At 45.6% G+C, this 24,360-nt stretch overlaps 1 protein-coding gene across 1 annotated transcript in view; it reads left to right on the plus strand.

Moving 5' to 3' along the window:
* LOC137142203 (adenylate cyclase type 10-like) overlaps positions 1-23,428 on the plus strand; it is a 28,038-nt gene extending 4,610 nt beyond the window's left edge. The window contains exons 9-30 of the mRNA XM_067531440.1: positions 749-870; positions 2,909-2,964; positions 3,601-3,754; positions 5,287-5,476; positions 6,470-6,560; positions 7,817-8,096; positions 8,989-9,125; positions 10,370-10,495; positions 11,542-11,823; positions 12,317-12,664; positions 13,986-14,049; positions 15,378-15,600; positions 15,760-15,891; positions 16,600-16,772; positions 17,012-17,162; positions 17,832-18,042; positions 18,142-18,238; positions 18,627-18,745; positions 19,732-19,849; positions 20,353-20,548; positions 21,228-21,431; positions 22,315-23,428. Of these exons, the coding sequence (XP_067387541.1) occupies positions 749-870; positions 2,909-2,964; positions 3,601-3,754; positions 5,287-5,476; positions 6,470-6,560; positions 7,817-8,096; positions 8,989-9,125; positions 10,370-10,495; positions 11,542-11,823; positions 12,317-12,664; positions 13,986-14,049; positions 15,378-15,600; positions 15,760-15,891; positions 16,600-16,772; positions 17,012-17,162; positions 17,832-18,042; positions 18,142-18,238; positions 18,627-18,745; positions 19,732-19,849; positions 20,353-20,548; positions 21,228-21,431; positions 22,315-22,581 (3,741 nt within the window). The 3' untranslated portion in view covers positions 22,582-23,428. The remainder of the gene's footprint in view (positions 1-748; positions 871-2,908; positions 2,965-3,600; positions 3,755-5,286; positions 5,477-6,469; positions 6,561-7,816; positions 8,097-8,988; positions 9,126-10,369; positions 10,496-11,541; positions 11,824-12,316; positions 12,665-13,985; positions 14,050-15,377; positions 15,601-15,759; positions 15,892-16,599; positions 16,773-17,011; positions 17,163-17,831; positions 18,043-18,141; positions 18,239-18,626; positions 18,746-19,731; positions 19,850-20,352; positions 20,549-21,227; positions 21,432-22,314) is intronic.
* Positions 23,429-24,360: the final 932 nt, after the last annotated feature.

A 24,360-nucleotide genomic window follows, 5' to 3' on the forward strand; every position in this document is an offset into this window, starting at 1 on the left:
AAACAGGGCTCAGCAACTCTGTGAAAAACAACCACCTGGCAGGCATAAGGATGACCATGGGAATTAGGGTGAGGTACGCCCACTGGGATGGGGTGGGTGGAAACCATCCAGATGCCAGCCAGGCAGAGAGAATCTCGAACAGTGGTATCTGTCCAATAGAAAGAACCAACTGATGGTTGTGAGGAAGTGGGATGGCAGGTACCTGGTGCTTTTGGCCTGAGCAGCACTTTTACCGTTTGTTTGTTTGTTTGTATTAGAGCAGCACCTAGAGGTGCCAGCTGAGATTTGGGGCCTGATTGTTCTGGGTGCTGCCCATGCACATAGGGAGAAACAGTCTTCCTGCCCTAAAGAGCTCATGGTCCCAATTGACAATAGATGGGAGAAAGGAAACATCACTCCCCCCACCCCCCGTTTTTTTCAGGGAGTGTGCGGCATCAAACTGGGATGCGGCATCAAAGCGGCATCAAAGCTGGGAATCAAACTCAGATCTGTTAAGTCCCAGCCTTCATCACAAAACCATTCTTTTCCTCAACCCCATTTGTTCCCATCTCTTTCTTTGCAACCATATGCAAAATGCATCATGTTAGTAGCTCTTCAGAATTCAAGCATTTAAGGAAGCCCTGGATGTTTGTACTATCTCAAGGCACAACTGGGTTGTGACCCTCTCTGGCATATCCTTAATGGGATATGCGGGATACTTAATAATCATTTGCTAACTGACACCTCTCCTTTTCTGTCTTCAATACAGTGTTGCATGTTTCTGTGTGCCTTTGGGCTGCCTGGTGATAAAAGGGACGACGAGAGCACCCATGCCTTAGATAGCGCAAATAGCATTTCTAGTTTCTGCTCTAAGAATCTCATGAAAATTGAGTAAGTGCAATGACCTTCTGCCTGGGTCATCAGCAGGCTTCCAACCTGGGATCTTCAACACTACAGCACAGACTTTTACCAGCTGAGCTAAGGGGGTAATGCTATTAGCTGGCAGCAGTAGTTGGCTGTTACCTTCTTATGAACCAGCCACTAAAAGCAAATATGTCACACACTCTGCCAGTGTGTTACATAACCAATAAGAAACATCAAGCTGGAGAAAGATGCACACCCTCCTAAGGACACACTTTTAGTGAGTGGATAGTGGTGATATTGAACATGAAGGAACTTTGAATCCCCTTGCTGCCACACTGTTAAAGGGTCAGGGTAGCTAGGTTACTTCCTCCAAGTTACTTTCAAACCAATTGTTTTTCATTTGTTCTTTGGTCCAATGCACTGTTGGAACTGAGCTGCCAAGGCTTGAAGGGATTCAGGAGAAACATTCATTCATTTTAATCTCCCGTCATGGATGGCACTGACCGCTTTTTGAGAAAATGGGACTCAGTCATGACTTAATTACAGTACTGGTCACAAGTGGGAGTTGTACAGTGATGCTGGTTGTCATGGGTATTGACAACCAGAAATAACAAGAAAAATATCTGAAAGTAAATGTGTTAAGAATCCACAAATTGTCAGGCTGGATCAAACTAGGGATCCATCTAGCCCAGTATTCTGTCTGTGAAAGTGACCAGTGTCAGCTGCTTCAGAGGAAGATGCAAGAATCCTGCAGTTATGGGGTAATCTGCTCAAAGGGAAAGCTTCTTCCTGACCCCATTAATTAGAGATTGGCTTGTACCTTGATGCATGAAAGGTTATTTTCCTTCCAAAATTATTTTTTTATTCTTACCACTGTAATTCTGGATGTTCACGGGGTGTTTTCTGCTGGGAAGGAACTGATTACTAGTTGGGATAATATTTCTCCAATACATTACATGCCCAATCACCAGCCAGTCAGTGTTGTGAAAATTGCCATGCCTCTGAGATCAGCACATAACAGAAGTGTTTCATGACATTGTGGGGGCCATGTGGTAGTTGGCTAGTGGAGCAGCCAATTATTTATTACAGGCCTAAAGCAGTAGTGGCAAGCCCTGTAGTGAGTCTACATCACTAATAAGGTGAAGAGGGTGAGAAAGATACAGCTATAGAGATTGTTAGCAAGGGATTGCTGATTCCATGTTGCTCTTTCTGTATTTTAGACTTGTTTCCATTGGGATAACAAGTGGGCTAGTGTTCTGCGGAGTTGCTGGCACTCGTTCTAGACAAGAATATACAGGTAGAATAGGACTTTGCTGTGGTGTGTGAGTGTGTGTGTGTGAGTTTGTGTGTGAGTTTGTTAGATTGCTCACTGCCTTTCCCTATGCTCTGTTCCTGACACAGTCATTGGCTCAAAGGTTAAGATGGCCTCCAGGATGCTGATGTTCTATCCAGGGATGATATCCTGTGACGAAGAGACTTATTCAAAATCTGGGCTGCCCAGTTATTTTTTCAAGAAGCTTCCGGAGAAGAAGTCAAGCGATGCCGTGAGCCCTGGGGTAACCTATGAATATCTTGGCAGAAAGAGAAACCTGTAAGTCACTCCCATGCACCTCTTCCAGTGCAAGCCAGAGAGAAGGGGAAATCTAACTCTATTAACACACAGGATGAATTTTCTAACCCAGCGGGTCAGCAATCCCAGGGAGCTTGCTAACAGGCATAGATGTTGGGAACACCCTGCCCTTCCCATCTTGCTAAACGGAATCTGGGTCCTGATTTGTTCCCAGCTAGATGGAAGGCATTCCGATAAAGAAAAGGGTGAGAACCACTGTCCTTATCCAAACTACTACCTGAAATGCCCTCTAATGACCTGCATTTCCATTGGGATTAAGAATGGGCTGTACTCAACAAATGAATGAGCCCATCTAATGCTTTCATTTCACCTGGGCACTCAGAAGGATTTATGGATCTTTTGAGATACTTTCTTCTGTTTCTTTTTAGTTCTTAATTGGCTTATGATAATCGAGATAGGTGAACGCTGACTCTTGTCTGCCCTTCCTCCTTTTAGAATGTTTGCAAAGTCAGGTTTTACCAGAAAGAAGGATGTGAATCGACCCTTGTTGGGTAGGTGGATCTTTCCTCCTCGCACGGTTTTAATAATGTGCTGAACATCCCTGAAAGTTGGGAAGGGATGCAATGGTGGGGGAAAGGGCGTAGGAAAAAATAGGAAGGGGAATTGCCATCTAAGAATATTAGGGAACGTAAGAGCCATACATTTTTGTTAAAGCAAAAGATCATCCCTGATTTTTCCCGCAGTCCTGTTCCCATATGTCCACAGTTCAGATACTTGTCTTTGAAGGTGAGCTAAAGGGTGGTAGGCCTGCAGCCAAACGGCTTTCAAGGCACCTGTGATTGAGCAGAGGTGCAATTTATAAAATGAGAGGACAATTCACAAGCTAGTTGGTTTGATTGATGGCATTACAGCGCAGTGCCATATGTAGGATTAGAACTTGGGCACAGAGCTCTTCCGCATGGCCATTGAGCTAGGATGAGCTGGGCACATTCCAGATAGGGTTCCTTAGGCCCATGGCAGGTTGGTATGTTTTGTTTTATTTTTTTTCTTGTTGCTTTTGAGCAACCGCCCTAAGACCAATGCATTAAGTAGCATTCTAGAGACAGCCACTTCCAGCCCTGTGTGGCTGGGAAGCACAACATCGTATCTGCTCATATGCTGTCTATAAAATGCCTTCCTCTTGAAAGGTCGTGAGAAAGAGATCAGGATCTTCCAGTCTGCACTGCGAGGATTTGTGAGACACAAAGAAGGCCGTGTTGTTATGTACGAAGGCTCTACAGGCTATGGAAAAAGCCGATTAATTGCTGAAATAGACTACCTAGCCAGGGAAGAAAATCACAGGTTAGTTCTCCAGCAAAATCCCTATTCCAATCTTGGGCCACTGCACAGTTCTGCAAAGGCTCCTCAATCTTGACTTGTGTATCCTAGACTGAATACACTCCAAAGCGTGATGCAGTGTTTTCTCTACATCTATTTAGATATTTATCTAAACCTCATATGCAATTGTTTTTGAGTTTCAGGGAAGGTATTTGCTAGGGTGTTTTTGTATCTCTCAGGGCCTCTTCCCCACAACAACCTCAGCCACAAAGCCAGATCAACCCTTCCAGTGGGTCACGAACAACAGTTGTAATGTGTGTTCATCATGATACCACCTCAGTCATTCCGAGTAACCACTTAGTCAGTGGCTCTTTGTGAGCCGCAAGGTGAGCTCAGATTGGATTGCTTGAGCACATGTTCAGTGACAAAACGCCATGTGAAGCACCTTCACCTTGGGTCTCACAAGTAAGGACACTGTTATCATGGGTAAAATACCATCCTCATCCCCCGTAACGTCAATGATCCAACACTGGAGGGGAGGCTAATTCAGCTCCCAGCCATGCCAGTGATTCCTTCATGTGATTGCCCACATCTCCTTGTCCTGTTGTTTAGGTGATTTCCTTTTCATACACTGTGGCTGTTTCTGCATGCAGAATTTCGCCCTGCATCTGTGTTAGCAAAAATAGACATGAGTAGCGGTGCACACTGGGTATGAAATCAAGAGCGAACATTTTCTCCAAAAAGCCAGCTCCAAATTCAACTGTAGACATTACGGGTTTGATGCAGGAATTAGTGGGTGAGGTTCTCTGGCCTGTGCTGTGCTATGCTATGGTCAGATTAGTCGATTATAATGGCCCCGTCAGGGTTTAAAATCTATGCATCACCACCACCATGTGTCTTGCTGTATTGGGTGTATCTAGCCTGCCCATACACCACTCAAGAGGCTGCATATTCACTTACATCCCCTCCCACCCACCCCCCACCCCCACTAGTGTTGCATGCTGGAAACAATTTCTGTCAAAGAAACTGCTAATCAAGTTTGGGAGCAGATCTCTATGAAGTGGTTTCAGAAGTTGTACAGAATGAGGCTGTTCTATCTATCTGTTGCTTTCTTCATACTGCTTCCCTGTCAAACCATCCCACAGGGAATCATGATGAACTACGAATATTCTTAGTTCAAAGACCAGGAGATAGTTCATAAGCTCATTGGCGGGCCTCGGGATTTAATATGTGAGCAGAGATCAGATCTGGAAATCCTTTACTGTGACGCAGAACATGCAGCTCTGAGGATCTCCGAATTCATCATTTGTTTGTTGTTTATCAACCGAGATAGCATGTGGGCAATATCTACACAAACACTCCCAAAATGTTCTCACTGCAGGAAGCATTTTCTCAACCCTTCTCATTTTACTTAGGTTGTAGACTATTTGGGGCAGGGAACTGTCTTTTTGTTCTGTGTTCGTACAGTACCTAGCAAAACGGGGTCCTGGACCATGACTGGGACTCTTTGGTGCTTCCACGATACAAATAACCAATAATAATAATTTTCCACACAGGGTAATAGCACTAGAGCTATCCAAAGTAGATATTCAGGAGTCCTTCTATGCTATCCGGTCGCTTATGGCCATATTCTTTGGGCTTGATGCCTGTAGACCTTATAACAGACAAGATGTCCTCCAAAGCAAGCTCACTGGGGTGTTGGATGAGACTTTCTACTGCCTCCTCAATAATCATTTCCTTGTCAAGGTAATGGGGAAAGCACTTACTCTCTGGGAGAAAACCCACTGACGTGTACTCATTTTGTGCATGAGCTAGTTACAAAGAGCGGGGATTGGGGGGTTCTGGTTATTCCTTCATTTCTATTAGTGGCAGGCTCATGTCTCAGCATCTTTCATCCTTGCCTTGAATTTAGAATCATAGAGTTGGAAGGGACCTCAGGAGGTCATCTAGTCCAACCCCCTGCTCAAAGCAGGACTAACCTCAGCTATATAATCCCAGCGAGGGTTTTGTCAAGCCGCAGGTTAATTTCACTGGCAGAAATGTCAGAATGGTGGCCAGGATCAAATTTCCAAATAATCAGAAAGCAAAGATGTTGGTCACTGTTCTGGATGTGGATATGGCTGCTAAATTTCTCTGAATTTGTCTGGTTAGCCCCATTGCAGTTAGGATGTCAACTCCTTGAGCCTAAATCTTGCTCTGTGGGCACAGTTCCAACCCCCTTACAGAGCACTGGAGGAGACCTGATATGGCGAACTTCAATGAATTTTCCGTCCACCGTGGTGGAGTTTATGGGAGGGAGTAATCCAACCCAAGGCAAGGGAGGGTGGGAGTTCAAAGCATACAGAAGTGTCTCTTTGCCTATTCCATCATTGCATGCCATTGATGGACAGTGGCACTGACTTTTGTGATGTGGATAACTATCAGCTAGGCACTCTCTGCTAAGATCCTGCAAATGTGTGCAACAGTTCACCACACAGTAATGTAGTTCATAGTGACATGGGGCAAATTCAAGCCGGTGGCCTAGGAAGCAAAGGGTTCCATTGGGTGTCCTATGACAAATCCTGCTCCATTATGTCTCTACATGGAAAGGATTTAAAAAAAAAAAAAAAAAAAAAGCTATGAGCAATGTATGTATGTTTGCTGCCCTGAAAATTTCTTCTTGGCCACTTTCCTGCTAATGTGCGTTATTCCTAAGCAAGTTACATCTCTTGCTAACTCTTATGATGTCTTTTTGACCAGTTCCCCGTGTCAGCTGAGGTTTCTCACATGGACAATGAGACAAAGCAAAAAGAAGAGGAAATGCTTTTCCTCAGGCTCCTGCAGAAGGTGAGTGAACCCCATCACCATATAAATGGGGTAAACAGACATCCCAAATTAGGTACGAGTGAGAGGTTGGGCTTGCCGGTGTTAAGCCGTGCCCCTGCATGGGTCATCAGCAGTGCGAATAGAGCATGAGACCACTGGATCTAAAAGCATGAGTAGATCCAGCTTTGCTAGCTATGGCTGTAGAGGTTGATCAACCTCTATGTCAGTGGTTCTCAAGGTGGGGGGGCGCGACTTGAGATGGAGTAGGGGACAGAGCCGGTCCAGCTCCACGCTTCCCAGAGACGGACGCAGCCGCTGTCCACTTTCTGCAGCAGCTGCAGCCCCCTGCCACTGCCGGGCACGCTGCTGCAGCTGCTGCCGCACTCCCCGCTTCCCACGCTGTAGGCCCTGTTTTTCCTGAAAGAGGGGGGTTTAGGGGAAGGGGCATGTGCAATTATTAGGGCCTACAGTGCAGGAAGCACCCCCCTGTATTTTTCTGAAAGGGCCCCCCCTTTTCAGAAGGGGGAGAGAGGGATTCAGTTCAGGGGAAGGGGGCTGCGATTGTTAGACAAAAGTCCACAGGGGACTCCATTTAAAAAGTTTGAGAACCACGGGTCTGTGTGGCCCAGTTCACCACTAGAGGGCACAGAGCAGCACCCTGACTGGGTTACAGAGGCATTGCTAGCAAACAGCTTTACTTTAACAGGCTGAGATGCTCATCCACTTGGACTGTCTTCCCAAGGACTCAATAGGGGTGTCTTCTCCGAATCTGAGATGCTAAGTGGAAGCCTTTCCTGAATACACAGGGTGAGATTTTCAAAAGCATCTGTGTGTTTTAGGAGTGCAAGTCCTGTTGAAAGTGGCTGGGATTTGTGCTCCTAAATCAGCCAGGTGCTCTTGAAAATCCCTCCCATGGTATTTGTTTCTGGCTTGAAAGCTGGTCAGATTTTCTGACTTGGAGCTTTCCCCACCCATGATAAAATCTCTTTACGAGTTAAATGATTGATTCAAAATACGGGGCCAGATCATTACCTGGCTTAAACTGACCTCAACATTGACTTCAACGGAGCGATACCAATTTACACTAATTGAGGAACTAGCTTGAGAGCTTTAATGTTCAGGCTCAACACGTGCAGGGGGAGAGTTCAAGTGATGAAATGATATCAATTAAAATACCGAATTTAAAGAAATGGCACAAACATCCGTCTATTCTTTCTCTTTCACTACCCACTTGAAGCCTGGTCTAATGTGGTGGTCTCATCTATTTTCTTTTTCAGGCAGCGGAAGAAGCAACACTGATATTCATCATTGATGATGCCCAGTACATTGATGCTGCCTCCTGGGATTTTTTGGCAAAACTTCTCTTGAGTGTCCCTGTCTTTATAGTCATGTCATTGTCTCCCTTTGCTGCCAAACAGCTCCTCCCTTGTGCTTCTGCTGAAGGTATCATGAAGAGTCCCAAGACCACTGGCGTTGTCCTCCGTGAGCTGGAGCCTTCCAGCCTCTTGAAGATGGCCTGTCAGGAACTTGGCGTAGTTAGCATTCCCAGAGAGATGGAAACGTAAGTGCCTTTCTCAGCTGACTAATCTGCGTTAGCGAGTGGAGGGGAGCAAGTCCACCAGGAAGGGACATCAAGCCTTAAGGGCCATGAATGCAGAAGAACAGAAAGTGTCATAGCCTATGAGAATACTCTGGCACCTTTGGGTCAGCGTTAATACCCTCAGCACCGTACGTATTGTCCGATTACAAAAGCATTTAACGCCTTCCAGTGATTATACCAGTGTTGGAAATGAACACAGATAGATCCCTTGGCTTCAATCTGTGTGTTTACCAGACTGGTTGCATGTGATTTAAAAAAGGAACTGAAGAGCTTTCCAAATAAAGTAAACCATTTAAGATCTTATGCACACAAAATGATTTGCCCCCTGCCGCACAGCAAATCCCTGGTCAATCTGGGAATAGAAATCAGAAATCCTTACTCCGTGCCCCACTCTAAACTCTAGTTTAAAGTGTACCCTGGTATTGTTACTGATTTGGGTCTTGATTCAGAAAAGCGCTTAAGCACATCTTCATTGCCTGTACTTAAATCCCATCAACTGCAGTGGCACTTAAGCACGTGCTTAAATGGTTTCCTGAGTGTGGGCTTCAGAATCTTACCTCTTTCTTTACATTTAATTTGAAAACCCTTTTCAGAGCTTGCCATCTAAACCAGATGAACAATTTAGGGCAATCCTTCATCTTGAGAGGATTTCCTATTCCATTTGTTCCTGCCACTTCTGTGCCAGTCACTTGTTCCAGGGTTTTGGCATTTATTGCTTTGGCTTTCTCTCCTGATAATGTATCATAAAAAAGATAAACAAAACTATTTAAAAATATATTAAGTGTGCTAAATTCCACATTACCAATGAGAAGATGCTTGCATTAGTGAGTGATAGGCTCTCTCCTTTCTTTAGATTCCTTATACAAAGAAGTTTTGGTGTCCCATTGTACTGTGAAGCATTACTGACAGACCTCCATACTAATGAGGTTCTCGAGTTTTGTCGCATCCCCAAGGAGGAGAAGGAAGAGGATGAGTGGGATAATCTGTCAAGTACGATACACCTTCTTAATTTGTCTAAATCCCATAGCTCTGTTCCCAGCCAGAGGGCTCAGAATTCCAATTTACGTCCCTATTTCATGTTATCTGAGTCATGGGAGACATGGATTGGGTCTGGATGACTTAGGCTCGTTGTTCCATTAGCTATACCCTTTCTCTTCGGTATCTAGTTCAAAGCCAGTCCAGTGGCTAATAAAATAGAGAGCTTTTCACTTCTGTGTCCATGGTTCAAATCCAGCTGAGTGTGAGTAGAAGTTACCACCTTCGTGCTCACATCATTTCATATGCTTCTGGAAGGCATCTAGATACCACAGTGAGAACAATATAAGAACCTATATAGAATAGAATAATACCTCTCTCTTCTAGAGAATTTTCATCAGTAGCTGTCAAAGCATTTTACAAATATCTTTACAGGTGGGGAAGCTGAGGCACAGAGCAGGGAAGTGACTCGCCCAAGGACACCCAGCAGGCTAGTGGCAAAGCTGGGACTAGAACCTAGGTCTCCAGAGTCCTCATCTAATGCTCTATCAACTAGGCAACACCAGAATAGAGTATGTTATGGGGTTCTCCTTTTCCTGTAGCCTGCCCGTACTGAATCTGTCCTGCCCAGAGACAGAAATCCAGTCTTGGCCAAAGGGAAACTTAGTTAACTTTCTGCACTGCCAGCTAGTAGCTTGTTAAAACATTGATTTCCATAACATTTCATTTGGGTATGTTCTAACCACAGATGCAGTTGACTCTCTCTTGGTTTGAACTTTCTTTTGTGGCTGGAGTTTAGTGCAGGAGCTGTTCTCAGTAAAGAGGAGGTGATAGATGATTCCACATGGCCATTATCAACTCTGATGCACTCCCATTGCTTATTAGAGAAAGAGAGGGGGAAACAGCTCCTTTAGTGTGGATGGTTGCTGATGTGATTCATCTGAGGCGATATGGCTTGTAGGAAGATACAAAATAGCATTTCAGCAAAAGCGTTTCAAAGTTAGACTGACACCAGATCTATTGGACCCTGTATCAAAGTGTTTCAGTTTGCATTTTCTGGCAGATGGAATAAATGCTGAGCAAAGAAAGGTGAGTTTTACAGAGACCAATCTAATAACTATAGTAGAGAAGACTAAATAAACCAGCACAAATTCTTTAGCTCTCACTAACTCATGGTTGAGTTTTTTGTATTTTTTTTTAAATGAGCTCAAATTGTGCAGTTGTATATTGTTTCCAAGTTATTCCTTCTCTCCATGCAGCCACTGCTGTCAAATCGATACCCTACAGAGCGCCTCTTGTCTCCAAGGAAAACAAAGGTCTTTACATTTGTACCATCAGGAAGGATGTGGACCTGGATGCTGTTCTACTCCCACTGAGGCTGAAAGGTGAGTAGCTGATCTGCTGGTGCTCAGTATGTCTCTTCAGAGGCAACTGTCAAAGAGAAATGAAAAAGGCATGGGTAGTGGAATGCTGCAGTGCAGGTCTGAGATCCAGAGCTCATCGTGGAAAATGTCTAACGATTCCAGGAACTCTGTTAGACCAAGCTAGTGTGAAGTTTTTCACCACTGCGTTCACCAGTGGTGCTTTTTGGATGCACAGTCCCAGTCAAGCTCCATCCTTTCCCCTTATTTATCTAGCTAGGTACTCATTCAGCCCTCATTGCCATAGTATCTGAGGGCCTTATGATTTGTAGTGTATTTAGCTCCACAACTCATCTGTGAGCTAGGGAAGTATTATTCCCATGTTACATATGGGGAACTGAGGCACAGAGATACTTAAGTGACTTGCCTTATGCCTCATGTCACACTGGAAGTCTGTGACAGGGGACTCAGTCCGTGTCTCCTGAGTACAAGCTAACAGCTTAACCACGATCAAATGGACTTGAATGATTGGTCCCAATGTACCTTGAATCAACCCAAGGTCAGTGCAAAACTGTACTCTGGGATTTCCCTTTGGTTGCCCTAGGCAATGGTGTTCACAAACGAGGTTTCCCTAAGGCACAGAGGGGGCTCCTTCAATGTGTTAATTGGTACAGAAAGAAGAGGTCAAGGATCCAAACAGGATTCTGCTACTTTCCTGGGATGGACTCAGGCAAAGAGAGGATGAAAAGAGTGTCCTTGATGTATGGAATCACAGTCCTTGCACAGGAGGCATCTATTGCATAAAACAGACAGGAGTGAGCAGGCTTCCACACAGCTCACATTCCAGTTTCATCTGGTTTTGTTTACCAGGGACCACACTCTGGGTCTGATTCACTTATGCCAATCACTGAATTCAGTGGAGTTACACTGATAGAAAATAAGCATGAGTGAGAAAGGAGAATCATTGTCTGGAACTTTATGCAGCATCCCTAGCTGCAGCTAACTAATATCCGGTGAGTTAGCATAATCACAGGAGGAAGTTACTGACTGATTGACTTTTTTGTCTGCAGAGATTGCTGTGGCCCAGCTGGACAGCTTGAGCCCCTCTGAGCAGATGGCAGTTAAATGTGCAGCTGTCATTGGCCATACGTTCACTCCAGAGTTGCTGCTGTACATCCTCCCACAGTGGACAAACAAAAAGATGGAGGAGACACTCATGACCCTGATAGATTCCCACATGTTTGAGTATTGTGGAAAAGAAGCCAGCGCCTCACAGGCAGTAGGTTCCTGCCATTTACACACACGCCCAGGCCTCTTGACGATGCAGACCATGGGGCCAGAGGATTCTGAAGGTGAGCAGAGTTTTTAGTTTCCAGGACCGTCCAGTATTCCTTGGGAACTTGTTTATCTCTCTTTTGGTCACACCTCGGAAATGATGAGCTAATGCCATTTTGTTTTATCCCTGTGTGCCTGATCCAATGCCCATTTGAAGTCAATGGGAGTATTTCTTTCCATGAACTTAATTGGAGTTTGGATCAGGCCCCATGTACATAGTCACTGGCCAGTGATGACAGTTGAAATGCAACCTAGTATTTTGTATTTCATGAGTGCTGGGGAAATTGCTCCCAGGAAGCTTAGGAAAATTTTGCACGAGGATCTGCAGCCATCTTAATTTCATTGGCTCTGTTTTATTATTTATTTATACCCTCCCTAGATGTATAAAACACTGCTAAAAACAAATACAAAATGTTAGGTCCCTGCCCAGAAGAACAGCCAGTCTCAACGGTTTCCAGTCAGATGAACCTCATGCAATAATGTGATAAAGGAATCATTGCTGCTTTCCAGACATCGGCACCTGCAAGAGAAGCTTCAACCTGCAAGAGGAGCTGGGTATGTTGCAGCAGGATCAAGCGATGCGGTTCTGCACTCCCCTGCTGCGAGAAGGAGCTTATGAGCTGTGGCTGGAGGATCAGAAGAAGGCCCTGCACCTCAAATGTGCCACCTTCCTGGAGCACAAGGCTCACAAATGCAGAAGCTGCGGTGGAGGTGACTTCATTTCCTTCCACCGCTATGCCCTGGACACCCAGATCAGCAATGTAGACTGTTTGCTGGGACAGGGCAGTAAGACCAAAGGCACAGCTCTGGTGCTTCCTGAAGAAACTGGGAAGAGGCTTCAGACAAGTTTAGCACAAGGTAAACTGAAGTTCTTAATGAAATCCAGATGGTGGAGCTCCAGAGGAAATATCATAGGGCGACTGACAACGCATTGCAGGGTGTTTGCGTTGTAGGTGATGAATTTCTGGAGGCTGTAGCTCACACTAGTGCATGGGATATCCTGTAAGAGGATGAAGATGATAGCTGCAGTTTGTGGAACATAACACTGCTGTGTGTTGATTGATAGCCCCAGTGTCTTGAAATCTCCTGTCCTCTTACACTCTGCAAGGTGCTGCTTGTCCATCTGATAGCTCCAGTTTCGGAAACGCTGCAAATGTGTTTCTTACTTCTATCAAACAAATGGTAAGCTGGGAAGCCTTGTGAGACATTAGCCAGCCTGAAATCTGCATTGCTAGCCAGACAGCCAATATAGAATGAGGTCACCTGGCTGACTGACTGTGTCAGGCTCATCTGAGGCCAGGCCAGCTTTCTAAAGTCCCAAATGGCCAGATGCTCCAGGTATGTAGACCAGAGCACTCTTAGGTGCAGTGCTAGTGCTGAGTGTAACATAAGGAGATAGAGGAACCACAGGCAGCTTCCTAACATACCAAACACATAGATCTAAAATGCATTTGCAGCGTATGGGTTTACAGTAGGCAAATCCAGTCACTAGCACAGCTCCAGTCTCTGTTTGCAGAAAGATCATGATGCCTGTGTGGCACATTTTGGCTTTAGAAGTGATTTTTGTCTCATCTGTTTCAGATCAGGCAACTGCACATTCATGTTTTGCGGCAGAGATGACTGATGCCTCTCTAGGGCAGGAACTCGTCACAGAAACTCCCCTGGCCCCAGGTGAAGGTAAAACATCTTCAGCTGTCCAGCTGCTAACACACTCCTGTAGAATGAGGGAGTCTCTGAAAGGGGGGGACATAGAGAGAGATAAGCCTTTCTGTTACTGCTGCGTAAGCACTTACATGGCTCTCATTACCATAGTATCTGAGTGTCTCATGATTTTTAATTGTATTTATCCTCAGAACACATGGGAGACTAATGCACAGAGAGACTAAGGGACTTGCCCAAGGTGTGATGCTTTCTCGGGGTGCCCAGAATCTTAAGCCACTGTGTTTCCCCTCTGCCTCAGCAAGAGAGTGCTTTGCTGGAGCATAAACTGTGTGTTAGCTTCCTGCATCACGTCATACCCACCTCTGAGGTGGAACCCGTCAGCTGTTTAACAGTGCATGAAAACTGTTGGGTCAGGAAGTGAAGAATACTTTATCGTAAACCACAGAATAAGCGTTGGAAGCCAGAACATGATTCATTCAGCCTTTTTTTTAAACAAGAAATTCAACTTCCTTTTCAGATAATTTACAGTGCAAGGCAAAGTCAACCACGAATAAACAGGTTTTGCCAGATGATCATCTCAGGTATGGTAGGGGGAATCTTTGGATCACCTGTGTCCATAAAGAGCAAATTAATTCTTTGGGGATGGGTTGCTCAAGAGACTGGGACTGGAAATGGGATAACAGAACTTTTCAGCCGCAGGTCACTAGTTCAGACGTGACTCAGCTAGGGCCTAATCCAAAACCCATTGAAATCAATGGGGCAGACACACTCCTGTTGACATCATTGAACTTAGGATCAGGCCCTTGGTCAATGATAAAAAGTTATTGCTGCTTTTTGCAAGGCAATTGCGCAATTATTAGTCAGGGTTCAGAGAAGGGTGACAGCAGGAATGACTAATGGCCTGGGAAACTTTTCATATGAAGAGAGATTGAACAGACTGGGGTCTAAGAAAGGAGATGAATAAAAGGGGACATAATAAAAGCATATAAATTAATCAATGGTCTAGAGATGGCCATTTGGGAGCTTCTGTTCTTCCTTCTCAGAGTATAAGAACAAAGGGGCATGCAATGAAATAAAAGTGGCAGATGTATGACTGATAAAAAAAAAAAAAATACTTTTTTACCCATAACTGGAACTCCATCGCTACAGGAAGCCAGTGAGGCCAAGAGCTTAGCAAGAATCAGAAAGGGTGTGGACATTTATATGAGTAACAAGAACACCCAGAGTTACAACAGCTAACAAATGTGGGAAGGGGATAAAACCTTATATACTTTAGGGCTTAAGCCAGTTTTTGTCTGAGAGACCAGGAGAAGCAGATTATCTCACATCTGCCTGCTGTGGGGTTCTCACACCTTCTGGTGACACATAACCTGTTGGCCACTATGGAAAACATGATACTGGACTAGATGGACCTCAGGTTTGATACAATGCCTATGCTGCTATTCAGGAGCCTGTGTACAGTGGATTTTTGACAGTGGTATAAATGCTTCAGACTGGATTTTCTCTCTAGTTAGGTATGGCCCCCATTACTATAGTACCTGGGTACTTTATTAACCTCACAGCAGCCTGTGAGGTAGGGAATAATTAATATCCCCATTTTATAGCTGGGGAAACTGAGGCACTTGCCCACGGTCACACAGGCAGTCAGTGGCAGGGTGGGGAAATGAACTCAGGTTTCCTGAATCCCAGTTCTTCAGTTGGTGGGTTTTGCCAGAAAACTTGGCAGATTTTTGTCAATTTAAAGGAAAAGAAATTTTTTTCAGTTAAATGTTGGTGTGCCTTTTCTGCAGTAGGGGGAGCCACTAGACCAGTGTGGATACTGGGCCCTGATGGACTCATCCCCTCAGGATCCTTTATAAATATTCAACTGGGCTATAGCAGTCTTTCCCTCTCTTTTCTCTCACCATAGAGTTGAACAAGAGTTCCTGGACAGGGTGGACAAGATTATTAAGTACCATAAAAGTGGCAAAGAGGAAGCCACAAACCTGGCACCTTGTGAATGTGGAGAGATAGTGGAGTCAGTGGTCTCTGCCCTAGCCCACCATCGCATGATGGTGAAAGATAAAACCATGGCTTTTTATTATCTGCTGGAGTCTGCGGCTGCTTCCTTATATTTATCCAACAATTATATGGTGAGTTGACTTCCATATGTTCCTGCCTCTCCATCTGACCTAACCCAAAAGCTGGCCCTGGGTAAGTTCCCTTTGGCTTATGAGCAGGGGAGTCAGAGGTGTGTGCTCTGAGCAGATGATGGCCCAGCCTCTTACTGACTCTCTCTGTGTTTGAGTCAGGCATACCTGTATTTGAAGAAAGCAAGTGGCCTGCAGGAATTGTCAGCGTTGGCAACGTTCCCTTGTCTGAAGAGACAAAAACTGAAGATCAATCAATTTGAGGAAGCCACTTTCTGTAGCCTCAAGGGAGAGGTAAGGTCCACACTGGAGGTCATCCAAAATGATATGGTTCATGGGATTTCTGACTGTTGCTCTCTGCCTTTCCCATGAGCCCCAACTCCTGTGCAAACCCCTCAATAAAAAATGCCCTCAAGGTTCTACCACACATCCTTCTCACTGTTACCACTTTAAAAAAGATTGGAGCAAAATCAGCTTTTGCTCTCTAACTGCCATGACAGTTGTGTTTTGCTAATAAAGTGAGCAGTCTGAGAGCTCTGTTGGATCCTGGCTGCCCTGGAGGATCAGGCAGCAGCAGCAGCCCAAGGTACACATGGTATTCCCGCTTGTCTGCTCCTGACTTCAGGTTTGCAAACTCTCCTTTCAGATGCAGACACACCATGTCCTTTTGGTGGCCAGTCTTGCCACAGTGGCACCTCCAAATCCTTCTACCTCCTGATTTGATTTCTGCTGTTTGTGAGGCACATGACTCAGATACTAGCAGGGACCACAAAAGATCCTAGACAGTCACAGACCCACAATACCCCGTTATTACCTTGTTGTGCCCTTCAGAAATCTGCACACTCAGCTCAATTTGTCTAAAGGACTCTCCTCAACCCTGTTGTATCCTAAAATGCTGAAAATGCCATTCAGCCTCTCTGTCCTTGTAGGACTCTCTCCCCTAGGTGCAGTTATGCAGTGATACCGTTGCAGTGATTGCTTTACTAATCACTCTCCATGCAGGTCTGTTTCAACATGGGCCAAATCGCACTGGCAAAGAAACTGATCAAAAGGGCCCTCTGCTTACTGCACAAGGGATTTCCCCGTACCTGGGTTGGAGCCTTCTTCCAGTCCTTACTAGAAGAATCAAAACACTCTGCGTTCCATACTCAGCAGCGTCAGGCCCAACACACGGAGTAAGAGGCAGAATTTCAGTCTGATGATTGTGGGTTTTAGCCCTAATCCCCAGCAGATATTTGCAACTGTCACCATGGCAACTGAACACAATAGGCATGATTGGCACTCTGTGTTCAAGAGGGTTTCTAACTGGCCCCTTTGCTTGATCTCCCATTATTTAATTAGCAGGGATAGTTACCGTATATGTTTGACTTGCTGTGGCCTCTAACATGTAATGATCTCTCTCGTCTGACAGTAGGAAGGCATTAGCTGTTCTGCAGCAGCAGATCCACTGCCTCTCTTTGCTCTGGCAGCTCTACAGCCTGGACTCTATCGCCAACAGCAAGTGCTCCCGCCTGGCAGCCCTGATGGAAATAAATTTGGCAGATGAGTCTGAGAACAAAATGCAGGTGAGTGTGCCATCTCCTAAAAGTCACAGTATAGATGGCAAAGGGCTATCGACCTCATCTCTCCAGCCTTTATCCTGCACTCATCAGCATGGCCCCAGAAGTAATAATCCCTGAGAAGAAGCAAGTACCCAGGGGTTTTCTAAAATTAGGTCATTTTGTGCCCTGGGGTGATGTCTCTGGGCACAGCCAGTATTTCTGAGTGAACACACTGTGACTGATTGACAGCAGAAAGGTGTTGCATCTTCACATTGCAAACTATAAGTGAGTTGGCAATTTTGGGGAAAAAAAGGAAGCTTTTTGCAATAGAAGTTACCATTAGCCCAGTCTTGAGATCATGGGGCAAAGTCAATATGTCTCTAAGTTCTTAATTAGAAAAGCCTCTGTGGCCATCAGACAACCAAGTGTCAGTGTGATATTAAAAGAAGGCCCCATGTTAGCCGGCCCCAGACATCCACTGAGCTGGTGCCGCTTTTTTCCTCCACCGGAATGTAACATCTACGATGAGACACCATGTCCTCTCCGGGCAAGAGCCCCAGGCTTGCTCCCAAGGTAGGGTCTTCTCCTGCTTGGCCCGCTGCGTGGCTTTTCCCTCAACAGCTTTGTATTTTCTTCTGCCGGTTGGTGAATTTCAGCAAGGCGCCTTTTCGTCTCTTCTTTTCAATGCCTTAGATCATTTCAACGTATATGGATTTTTCACAGTTCTCCCAACGTATGGGCTACAAAGACGAGTGGCTAAAATATGAGATGATGGCTATCCAGAGGAGTTCTCAGTGCAACTTCACCTTCACCAGGGAGAGGTTGCTAATGACAGCTCAGTTAGCTCAGGCACTGGCCTATAGCAAGCTCTGCTTGGGTCATCTGACCCGATCCATCCAGTTGGGTGAGTCCATTCTAACCATTTGCTGGGAGGGAGAGTTTATATACATACACCCACGCCCAGACACCATATATAGAGACATATATATTCTTTCTTCAACAGGCTTTCAAGCTCATACAATGTGTGTGCAGCTCCGAAAAACCAGCCTCCACTACTTGGTTCTTTCTGTTCTCTTCAAATCTGCATTTCTGAAGAACAAGTATTATCATCCTTTCATTTGGCTGTATTAACTCACTAGCGATAGAGTATTTATGTTGCATTGGTAAAGTTGATTTATAAAGACAGATGGAAGAATGAGTGTAGATGGGAAAATGGGACGGCGTAAGAAAGTCAGGGTAGAGATGGAAGAAGGGTCCAGTAGATGGTGCAATTGAAGGATGTAGATGGAGGAGGAGGTGTTGACTGATTTTAACCTGGCAAGGGTCAACAGTATGATATATCAAGCTGGTTCTGTTGAACCAGCGCTGGTGCCCGTTCCTGCTAGCATTTTAGGATCAGTGTTTCCTTAGGCCTTTCCCTTTGCACAAAAATGTCTTAAGGGATGGGTTATAATGACTCTTTGAGAACTCTTAGGTCTCATTTTGTAGGTACGCCCAATGCACCAGAGTCTTAGACTGGCTATGGGAGCTCACAACTCAAGAGGAGAGCATCCTTGTCTTGGCTTGGTTCTATTCAGCCTGTTTAGACCTGCTGCTTTGTGATGCTGGTAAGTGCTGCCTGGCGTTTTAAGAAGAAGGGTGGCCACACGCTGCTGTCCTGTGCCAAGACTTGTGCTGTTTTCATGATAATGAAGCTCTGATACTGGCTGGAAGGGTTGTGTTACCAGCAGTATCTACTATTGCCATTAGTAGTATCTGAATTGCTATAACCTAGGAGCCCCAGTCACGGACCAGGACTGTACAAGGCGCTAAAGAGCTTACAAGCTAAATATAAAAGAGAGTCATCATCGTCATCATGAAGCAGAGCTTTATTGAGTGAAGAAGGGAGTCATTGCTCTTCCTATCCTGAGATTTTTATATTGGGAGTTTTAGTGTAAGAAAAGAAAATCCCCGTTGGCCTATGCAGATCATTTTCCTTTCTTTTGAACAGGTTAGAAAGCTGACTGGGCTGTTCAGGTGCTAGATGAGACCAGTCTGTGTGCTACACAGTCACAGGCTGCTGACGTATTTAGAGGAAGCACACAGAGCAGTGCTGGCTTTGCCCAAGGAGACGGTCTTGTCTGATTTCTGCCTCTACAATATGAGCTGGGGTTGGTGGTTTTGAATCCACCCTAGTTTGGCTTTTGCCAAGGAACCAACAAGACTGCTTATTAGTGGGTGAAACATCGTAAGGGAAAACATGTTTTTATAGGACCTACTTGATCAAAAACCAAACTTCATTTCCTAAAGCCATGGCCTTAGCATTGAGTAGACCACTGTGGGGGCAGGGAGCACCACTTAGTAAGGATGCCTCCTTAGGAGGAAAGGTAATTGATGTCTTCTTGTTAACTCATTACTGAGGCTTTTTGATCACACCATGGGACATGATGCTTCACTAAAAATGCAGGATTGTCAGGATCCAGTCATGATTTAGAATGAGGCGCCAAGGTCCTTATCGCCACCACGCACCAATGTGAACTGCTGCCATTCCTACCCTGTCCTGTTAAGGTGCCGTTGAGCGGAATGGTTTCTCTGATGCCCATTTCTTTTGCAGGGTTTGATTACAGGACCTTTGAGGAGTGCCTGCAGTTCATAAACCAATATGAAGGCAGCTGCATCCTTAAGTCTCAGAGCAACATCATGCTGAGTCTATACGCCTCTTTGGCGATCTGGTAATAGAGGAGTCTCCTCAGATACTTCTCTGTGTTGGGTATTTAGCTCTTGCTGTTTTGTGTGCTGGGGGAAGCAGCATGATCCTGTAGTTATGGAACTGGGGGCAGATAAATCACCCTGTGCTGCAGAATCTTGCAAAACATCTGCAGCTCCTGTTGACTTTAATGGAAGCTACAGGTGCTCATCAGCTCTGAAAATGAAATGGTACCTTCATTTAATTGCCTAGGGCACATATGGAATTAGGATGACATTCACCCTTGTGCACAGGCCAGCACAAAACCTTTTCACCATTTAAGTCCCTCTTAAACCCTCAAAATAGGGAGGATCTTACCTCATTTGTTCCATCGTTAGGAACAGCTCTGCAAAGCAGCCAGCTGCTCCCTCTCAGCTGCTGTAAGAATAAAAGAGGGGTTGCTGAGTGCAGTATTAAAGCAATCGTGGCCATCAGTGAATGGAAGAGGTTAATGGTTTCCTTTTGTTTGTTTCTCCCCGGGTGATGGAGGTTCGGCAGACTCCAGCAGTGGGATCTGTTCGAGGACAGTTTCACGAAGGCCAAACGGCTGGTGAGCAGAACCAATGCTTCCCTTTTTGGCACTCATGGCTTCTTTAGATTCCTGGAGTGTCAGGTGCTGTTGCTACGGAAAGTCATGGAGGACGCACCAGAGAAGGTCCGGGAGACTCGCAGCTCAACACTCAGGGTGATTTTCAGTGGCGTACCGAGGGTCTTCGGTGCCCGGGGGCCAAGTCTAAATTTGTGCCTGCCCCGTCTGAGCCGGTGCCGGGCTATGGGGCTGGAGCAGCGGGTAAGTGTGCTCTGGGCCGGCCTTTCACGGAGGGCAGGGGGCACAGGAGACTCTGTGCCTCTCAGAGCCTCCTGTGCCCTCCGCCTCCTGCGCGTGGTTAAGGGCCAGCCCGGTGCCCCCTCTCAAGCCAGCGCCTGGGGGCCTGGCCCCCCTGTCTCCCCTTAGTACGCCACTGGTGATTTTTCTTTTTATGTCAATTATAGTGCTTATGTAAGGGACGGACTGGTAACCGGTAACAAGCCGGCATGGTCTGAGCAGGTATTGTGCATACACAGCTCTTCCCATTCGGATCTGTAACACTCCATTCTCTTCTAGTCCTGGTGTCCATTGTGCTCGGACCCCATGCAGCTCTGCCACTGCACAGCACTAAAGTCCAGCCCTCCTAGTCCAGCCCACATGCCCATGCAATTCTGCTAGCGAACCTCATTAGCCCTCTGCAAAAATTCCCCACGGCTGCTCACAAGGAATCAGCTCCACCAGACTCAGGGAGCCCTAGTGTAGACAGGCTGCTGCCAGCATTTTACACCCCATGTCACCAACCCTGCCTAGAGCAGGTCTAATCTCCTCTCTTTAGCACTTTGAGGAATTCCTTTCTCGCTGCTCAACGAGTCCGGTCTATCACACGAGGGTTTACAGCCTGAAAGCCTCTGTTAACCTCCTGGGAGATGAAGATAAGAGTCAGGTCCCTTTGTCAAAGGCTCTCAAGCTTTCACCCACTTCCGACAACAGGCTGGAGGAATCTTCTTTCAATGTGAGCCCTGACAGTGTCCAAAACACGGTAAGGTGCAACTCTTCCCTTTGAACTCCAGGTGGGCAATGGTGCTTGCAGTGCAATGGACATCGAGCGACAGCTTGTCGTAACTTTTGTTCTTGACGTAACAATATGAGCAACAACCATGGGCGCAGTTAGGTCCTGAATAACTGTGTTTACCAATGCACACAAACGTGCAAGGCCTAGCTACATACACGCTCCTGTTCTGACTGGTTTCTCGTGGCTTCTAAAACATAAAATGCCCTGAGCACCGTTAGAGGTCTGACACGCTGTTTAAAGGGATTTTACCCTATCCCAATACACTGCATAACTGGCTGAGACAACTGTCGGCGTGCATGGGACTGATGTGGGTATCCAGAGATCTCCCTGGAGAAGGTCTTTGTTGCAGGTTCCTAAAATTCACCCCCCACATAGGCTAAACTGCAGGGTTATTTACTTGTGAAATTCAGAGATTAGGCATTAAGGGGAGAGGGTCTGGGTTTCATCTGCTTCTTTATTTTCCCCTGCCCTTTATAGACACACATCATGGCACATGTGCATCCAAAACGACGAACAAGAATTCCCATTACAGCTATCTTACTGTGGCTCCAGCAGGGGCTACTGTGAAACATGAGTTTCAACTTCCCTTCTCATGACCTTCTGAAATTAAGAAGGTCGCCTGCTTGGTGGTGTTAGCCCCTGTGTCCTGGTTTCTCACTCTGTAAGGCACAGAAGTCATGCCAGAATTATGGGAAGGTGGACAAAGATTGTGCACTTTCTTTCTGCTCTTCAGTAACTGAGGCTAACACATGGACATTTTCTTCTTCTTCCATCTTGCCCTCTTTGACATTAGCTCAGCCTCTGCTATTGTTATTAACCATGCTGAAAATATTCCCTTTTTCATGCACAGTATCAGGGCATCAGCAGACTCGAAGAACTGAAGGACAGCAAAGATCAGGATGAAGAGGGTGCACAAGAATACACAAAATATGCCACATCAAGGCTGAAATCCGAACCTGTTCTGAAGGAATCGACCGTTGTTCATCTCCAGCCGGGGCAAGCTCCCATGTCCCCCCATATGCTACCCTCTGGTGAGCTTATGGAATACATCAGCATTGCACTGCGCCCATTGCCCTCAACATCCAGAAGACCTCAGGCTGACAGTGACAAAGCCTGAGGGGGCAGGAGAGACTGTCAGAGCTGGGACATGGCTGTGCATGGTGAAGGGTTTGCTGGAATCCAAAGCATGTACATTGAAAAACTGCCTCATAGATCAGAGGCCAGCAGAGAGTTTTAGGAAGGACACTATGGGAAAAATGAAGGAAATTGACACAGAGGGGTTCTTTTCTTTTAATCTGTGTATTTTAGTGGTGTTTATGGGACCCTGGAAAGATTGGGTATATAACTCTGTACTCAGGAGGTGTGACTACACTGCAATCAAACACCTGGGGCTGCCCCGTGTTAGCTAACTTGTGCTCACAGGGCTCTGGCTGCTGGGTTATAAAATTGCAGTGCAGACATTCAGGCTAGAGCTCAGCCTGTGAGGGTCTCAGAGCCAGCTGCAGGTATTTCATTTCAGTGTAGACATATCTTAGGATGACCTGGAGCAGGGCAAGATTCTGTGTGAGTCCTACTGAGACCCCTGTTCCAGCAGATATGTCTCCTAATAGGGGTATTGAAAACTTCCACCTGAACCTGCGGAAGGTGTATAATAACAGTCCTGCATTAATGAGTTCCACTGTTTTTCCAGGAACTCATTCCTCCTGATAATCCAATGGTAAGGCAAAGAAATGCTGCACATAATCTTCCCCAACATAATCCTTCTCCTATAGGGACTAGTATCAATAGTGTAGATTTTAATGTAAACTGCGATAGTTTGAAATGTGTATAATTTATAGTAAATTTATTTGTCATATATGTATTGTGCCATAGAAGTGAATACAAAGTTACGCTGTCTCCCACTCACCTACCATTAACTCTGCATTACAATACAGTCTTTACTTTACGCAATCATATGTTGTTCAGTGAGGCATCAATTTAATGAAGCACTTGAAGCACATGATTTGTCTCACTGAAGTCTATAGAAGTACTCGTAAGCTTAAAGGTGAGCATGTGCTTAAATGCTTTGCTGTGAACTGGGGCCCAATGAAGGGAGGTGATTAAAAAGTAGCCACTGTGGTTTTAAATGAACTGTTAGAGAAATTGTAAAACTGAGAAGGAAATATAGCATGTTTCCACATCTCACAGCCTTTCCCTGACCAGGATACTATGGTGTTCTTATCAGAGGGAGCCAGTTTCCCGTTGGTGAATTTATAGCTGCCTATCATTAAAAATAGAGCCACTGGAGAAAGTAAATGCACCCCACCCTTTCACTGCATTTATTTACCAGTGGCTGAATGCTAGTCCTAGCAATGTAGCTATTTTTCCAGGGAGGTTCCTTGCATCTGTCTCACTCCTTTGGATCAATCTCCTTCCCCCTTTCTCCTTTTCACCTGCTTTGCACTTATGTCCCCGTGGCCCCATGTTATAGCTGCAATTTCTCTGGTTGGGGGATTCCCTGTAGTACCTGCCATCCTTCCTCCCTGTTTGAGAGATCCCTGCTGGGCAATGTAGGTCACTAACTCTCCCCACCAAGGATGGAGTGTGTTACCGCCACAGCATTCCCTGCGCCTGCCTGGCCATGGGGACAAGAAACAGGGAAGTAGATACAGGCCCACCATATGATAGTTCAGAACACTATTGTACCTTTAGGCCCCAAGCTAAATAAGCCTCCCGCTGCAATATTTTATTTAAGAAGATGCAATGTGATAATACACCGAGGAGCTAGAGACAACCAGTGCAGGATGTATCTTCCTTTCAATTCCAGATGCATTTAATTGTCAGCAACTGTAGTTTCTGTGACAGCAGATCAGGCGAATAGCTATGAGGTAGGACAGAAGGTTTCATGCATCTGAGT

Source organism: Emydura macquarii, unplaced genomic scaffold (assembly GCF_026122565.2).
Source record: "Emydura macquarii macquarii isolate MOO-44397 ecotype Brisbane River unplaced genomic scaffold, CSIRO-AGI_Emac_v2 contig_3220, whole genome shotgun sequence".
Classification (NCBI taxonomy): domain Eukaryota; kingdom Metazoa; phylum Chordata; order Testudines; family Chelidae; genus Emydura; species Emydura macquarii.